At 39.3% G+C, this 6,122-nt stretch overlaps 1 protein-coding gene across 1 annotated transcript in view; it reads left to right on the forward strand.

Moving 5' to 3' along the window:
* The window catches only part of LOC144235691 (hephaestin-like), a gene marked incomplete at its 5' end in the record, with an annotated part of 19,387 nt that overhangs the window by 7,905 nt on the left and 5,360 nt on the right, over nucleotides 1-6,122 (forward strand). The window contains 4 exons of the mRNA XM_077769248.1: nucleotides 588-694; nucleotides 1,391-1,616; nucleotides 4,584-4,723; nucleotides 5,689-5,851. Coding sequence (XP_077625374.1) covers nucleotides 588-694; nucleotides 1,391-1,616; nucleotides 4,584-4,723; nucleotides 5,689-5,851 — 636 coding nt within the window. The remainder of the gene's footprint in view (nucleotides 1-587; nucleotides 695-1,390; nucleotides 1,617-4,583; nucleotides 4,724-5,688; nucleotides 5,852-6,122) is intronic.

The following is a 6,122-nucleotide window of genomic DNA, read 5'->3' on the forward strand; positions in this document are numbered from 1 at the left end:
GAAGAAAACTTGGCAGAGAAACATGTTAGGGGGTTTAGTAATAGTCTAGTTGAGAAAATAAAGGTCTATACTGGGGCAATATTATTGGAATACAAAGGAGGAGAGCATGGAAATATGATATATTGTAGAGGTACAATCAATAGAACTTACTATGTGGTTGCATGTTGAGTGAGTAAAGGTTAAAAGACAAAGACTAAAGTGTTGAGTCTGGATAAGTNGGTATCATTACTAGATACTGGGAGAACAGATTGAGTAACAGGTTATTTTTTAAAAGGAGAGAGGTGAATTCAGAACATTTTTAGTTTTTGATGTGTTGTCATGACAATCTTTAAAAGATACTCAGTATCTAATTTAAAAATTCAGATTGGAGCGTGATNAGTTGAATAAAGGAGGAAGTAGCAAGAAAAAGAGAAAACAAAAACAAAAACAAAAAACAGTGCCTAAAAAGGAAGGAGGGAGGACATTATAAGTAGAGAGAACAATATCAGAGTTGCTTTACCATAGGACTGGATCTGGGCTTTTAAAGATAGGGGTAGTAGAAGAGAGGCTGAAGGTGTCTNACTGGAGATCCCTGTTACCCTTCCTAGGTGAGGTTCTCACTTACCAATGGAACATCCCAGAAAGATCTGGCCCAGGGCCCAATGATTCTGCTTGTGTTTCCTGGATCTATTATTCTGCAGTGGATCCCATCAAGGTAAAGACACTATTGGTTTCCTGGAGGTGAGTCTCATATATGTTGCAGCTCAGAGTTTGTAGAAAACTCATCAAATGTAGGACTTATTTTAATAGAAGGAGTGATAAAAGGAATAGGTAGCACNNNNCTTGTTATTCTCTCTCTCTCTCTCTCTCTGCCCCTCCCGTGCTCATGTGCTCTGCATTTCCCTCTCTCAAAATAAATAAATAAACTTAAAAAATAATAAAAGAACCCATATAATAGAAAATGTTATGAGGGGTCTATGAGAGAGTGATTACTTTTGGCTGGAAGAGGAGATGATGAAATGGAAGCTGAAGAATGCACCACAATGAAAGTTACACATATTTATTTCATACTTTATGACTTGATATCTAAATAGCAGTATACCTTAACATAAGGTATGTGGAAGGCATTATAGGAAGAAGAAGCAATATAAGGAAAGGCACTGCCTTGTGAGTTTGGAGATCAATGGAGAGTCCAGCCTAACTAAAATATAGGTTGCATTGTACATCTTACCTGTCTCTCAAATTATTGTGAAGTTGAATTCAATTAACATAGTGGAAGTGCTTATAAATGTAAGACATTATGATAAAGTGTTGAGTACTGACTTGGATGTTAGTCTGGCACCATGTACAACACTGATACCCAGGAGCAACTCCATTTTATTTACTGTATCCCCCTTCCCTCCATCCTCAGGACATGTATAGTGGCCTGGTTGGACCCTTGACCATCTGCCGAAAGGGCATTCTGGAGCCCTATGGAGGACGGAGTGACATGGACCGAGAATTTGCCTTGCTATTCTTGATCTTTGATGAGAACCAATCTTGGTATCTGGAGGAGAATGTAGCAACCCATGGGGCCCAGGAGCCAGGCCTCATTAACCTTCAGAATGAGACTTTTTTGGAGAGCAATAAAATGCACGGTCTGTAGAAAATAGTCTACTTTTCCTCCAAAGAACTCCCCATTGGTTGCATGGGAGTATATGCTAGGCCCATCAGTAACTAAAGGAACATAATTGAAAGTATGGGAAAGTAGGAAGGTGGTATGTGAGTAAATTAGAAGAACTGTCTCCTACTATTGTACATTTATATATACAAAATAGATAAGTAGTCAGCATTACATCAGGTGCCCATAAAGCAGGAAGCTCATTCTGTAAAGTTGTAGGGACGCCAGAATAGTTTTAACACACTAGAAAAGAAAGATGGACATTTGTGACCTTCAATGCACCTGGTAGGTTGGCTGTTTAGGGCCCTTCTATTTCAAAATCTTGTGTTTAGTCTCTCAATATCATTTTATCTCTTTACCCCTCTGGATCTGGAGGGGTAAAGAAATAAACTTTCTCAATAGATTCCAGTATAGACAAATGAAGGAAAGTTTGTCTTTTAGTCTAATTTCACAACAAAGATTCAATTTTCAATTAGAAAAGGACCTCAGAGAATGTAATACTGGATTTATACTACGTACAATGAAGAGTTTTTTGATGCTTGAATGGATTTTGAAAGGAAATTGTGGATCCATGCCTTCCTTTGTTTCAGAGATCCGTGTAGCACTTCACAAACGAGGAAATCTAAAATAAGAGTGAGAACTTAAATACATTGAAATATGTGAAGTGATTTCTCACTATCTTCTCTAGTGTAATATTTGTTTGACTTGAGGATAAGGTGAAGCTTTGGTAGTGATTCCAATGGAAATCAAATTTAGTATTTCATTGTCACATTGATTCTAGCTATTTCCCCTTGCTAGAGATAGAAGATTCACAAACTGAACAATGTGAACTTTTTACCTTCTGTCAAATCAGAGAAGGTGGTTCCCCAGGAGAAAAAGGGAATTAGGGGGGCACCTGGGTGGCTCAGTCCGTTGAGCGTTTGACTTCAGCTCAGGTCATGATCTCGCAGTTCGTGAGTTCGAGCCCCGCGTCGGGATCTGTGCTGACGTCTCAGAGCCTGGAGCCTGCTTCGGATTCTGTGTCTCCCTCTCTTTCCTGCCTCTCCCCTGCTCGTGCTTTGTCTCTCTCTCAAAAAACAACACTATTTTTTTTTAAAGGGGGAATTAGGGCACATTTAGACATTGCTAGTGTCTGTTTGGTTAATGAACATTTCTATATGTTTGTTTATATGTTCATTCATCCAAACTCTTCAGGCATCAATCCATCTACGTATCTATCAGGAATTTGTTGAACACTTTCCTAATGCTGGTACTGAAGATAGAAAGATAATGATAGGATCTGAGGGAAAATACATAATAAATCCTTCCTTTCCCTTCCAGATTCCAAAACCAATTCCAAAGAGANAGAGAGAGAGAGAGAGAGAGAGGAATATAATCAAATGTGAGCTTACTGAGTTTACTGAGAAGAAACTAATTGAAACTAATTAGTTTCATTGAGAATTAGTTCTTCAAAAAGAGCTAATTGGAACACTGAATTTATTTCTGAAACTAAATGGACTTGCTAATACTCCTCCTGCAGTGAATAGATTTTCTACCCTTTCATTGATAGAGATAAAAAATAGCCCTCCCCTTTGCAGTGGAAGAATCTTCTCTACAATGTAACATTAAATCAATATGCATTATTTTCTGAGGTGAGACCGATTCAAGAGAGAGAAGATTCATAAGGTGTAGAGTTGAGCAATTTTAGTTACTTTTTTTTTTAACTCACAGTTTGGTTGGGGTAAATACAGAGATAGGCAATAAATGTTCCTTCCATTATTTCCCTCTTGAAATGTAGAATAAAAATGACTTTCCTCCATGAGAACATGTGGGGCACAGGAATGTGCTCTGGGCATAGTCCTGATAATGTTAATTAACATGGCTATGAGTAGTTTGTTGTCGTTAGAGCATATGATGTGGCCTGCGAAGAAACAGACAATGAGGTCCATGCATTCATTTAATTATTAATTCCAAGAACACTGCAAGTACTTTTTATTTAGGCTCAGGTGTCTGCTGGGTGGGCTGAAGAATATAAGGAAACTATATTAGTATACTATATACTTTCATATCCTGCTTACTAGGAACCCATAGTCCAGATGGGGATATGAGCTTCCACCATTTAAAAGACAGTTAAGTATAGAAAGGAGTTTTTGGTGAGTTCCAAATAGTGGTACAGATAGTACTGGAGGAGTTCAGAAGTAGGAGTAAATGAAGAGAAAGAGAGTTACTAAGAGGAGCTAGTTCAAGGAAGTGTTCTTGGATAAGGTGAAGTTATGATTCTGCTTTGAAAAGATGAATAAAAGAAGGCAAGATTTCTAGGGGGAAGTTCAGAAACATGAGCAAGGACACAAAGAAAATGCATATGGGGCCATGTTGGGGATAATGAATAAACACCCTCATTGGAATAAATGTGTTAGATAATGGGAAATGAGTATGAAGGTGGTTTGGCCTAATATTTTGAAGGACTTTGCTGGCTGAACTAAGGAGCTTGATCTTTTAGACAGGAGGGTTCTATTATAGTATTTTAAGCAGTAGAAAGATACAGTCAAATTAGATATTTAGAAAGACCGCTCTTACAACACTAATGTGTAAGATAGACTGATGGGAGGCAAATGGTATAGAGATTAGAGAAGTTAAGAAGATATTGTTATCAGGGCCCCTAGGTGGCTCAGTCGGTTAAGCATTCGACTTGGCTCAGGTCATGACCTCACGGTTCGTGGGTTCGAGCCCCACGTCAGGCTCTGTGCTGACAGCTCAGAGCCTGGAGCCTGTTTCAGATTCCGTGTCTACCTCTCTCTCTGACCCCGCCCCCCGCTCACGCTATCTCTATCTCTCTCTCAGAAATAAATAAAACATTAAAAGAAGAGAAGATATTGTTATCATCAAACATGATAGGGACTAGCCCTAAGGCAATGGTAATGGGAAATCAAAACAAAAGATATGAGACCTTTTTTGTGTTTTACAGCCATTAATGGAATGCTCTACAGCAACCTCAGAGGTCTTACCATGTACCAAGGAGAACGAGTGGCATGGTACATGCTGGCCATGGGCCAAGATATTGACCTACACACCATCCACTTCCATGCAGAGAGCTTTCTATATCGGGTGAGCTGGAAAAGGGCTGAGAATCACAGGAGTATTTAGAGGAATGCTTTGACAGTCAGTAAAGAAGAAGGGGATAAAGAAGAAGCTTCTTAAAGCTTCTTGTTCTTAAAGAACAAGATAATAGTTAAAACAGGAAAGGTCTTGTACGTGGAGAATTGAGCTGGGAAATCTAGTTTGGCTGTGCACTCCAGGGTTAGTCACTTCCCTCTAGTCCTTAGCTTTCCCCTCTAATATAGAAGAAAAACATAGCTCAAAAGAAAAGAAGAAGAAGAAGGAGGAGGAGGAGGAGGAGGAGGAGGAGAAATGAGCAGCTCATTTGTGGTGTCAGTAGATTGAAGAAACCAATGTAATTAAATATTAGTCAAGGACTGGAGTAACAGTAAACACTGATCTTAAGAGCAAGAAATTTCATAGTGATGTCTCAGAATCTATGAAAGTTCGTAATCCATTATAAGAAGAACTTCAATTCTGAAGCTACCTGAAACAACATGTAGGTTTTGAAAAAGATTTCGTCTTAGGGAAAGGGGGCAGAGTTGAAGGCACTGATACATATTTAAAGATACAGAAGTGTGATAAAGATGATAGAATTGAAGAGAAAATTCAATTGAGTTAAATTTCTAAAGGAAATATGTGGTTCCTTCCTAGGAGTCAAGGCTTAAGTCAAATTCCCCAGATGTCAGCCTGCTGAAAAGTATGGAGAGACTAGTTTTAGTTCCCAAAGGAATATGGGATGTCTTTTACTTTAAGAAAAAGTAGGAAGATATGTTCTCCTCTGTTGGTTCAGTTTGGGTGGGGAGGTTTATCCGGGAGATGGATAAGGTGGACTCTTTAAGCTGCTCTCTGATCTATGAATCTTGGAGCCCCATGTCCCTGATTTGTACATCCAAGCTTTTTAGCTCCTATAAGCTCTGAGATGAACTCTTTATCCTTCATTTTTTTCTTTTCCACCCCACTCTCTTTTGCAGAATGGAGAGAGCTACCGTGCAGATGTGGTAGATCTGTTCCCAGGGACCTTTGAGATTGTGGAGATGGTAGCCAGCAACCCCGGGACATGGCTGATGCACTGCCATGTTTCTGACCATGTTCATGCTGGCATGGAGACCCTTTTTACTGTCTTGTCCCAAAGAGGTAAGGTCTAACTTCCCAAGATTTGAAATATTTGAACACTTAATGTAGCCTACAGGAACCAGATAATCCTGAGAAATACTTTACCCCTGTCTTTATGATCCCAGAAGAACCAGGACTTGGACAGAGCATGCCCCACCTCGGTGTTCTCCCAACTAATATTTCTCATTCTCTATTACTCCCTTGCTCCTTCCCCCTCCTAATTACTTTGACTCCTGTTGATTTCACATGGGTTGACCCAACCTGAAATTCATTACGTTTTATGCATTTATGC

Source organism: Crocuta crocuta, unplaced genomic scaffold (genome assembly GCF_008692635.1).
Source record: "Crocuta crocuta isolate KB4526 unplaced genomic scaffold, BGI_CrCroc_1.0 scaffold1314, whole genome shotgun sequence".
NCBI classification, from domain to species: Eukaryota; Metazoa; Chordata; class Mammalia; order Carnivora; family Hyaenidae; genus Crocuta; species Crocuta crocuta.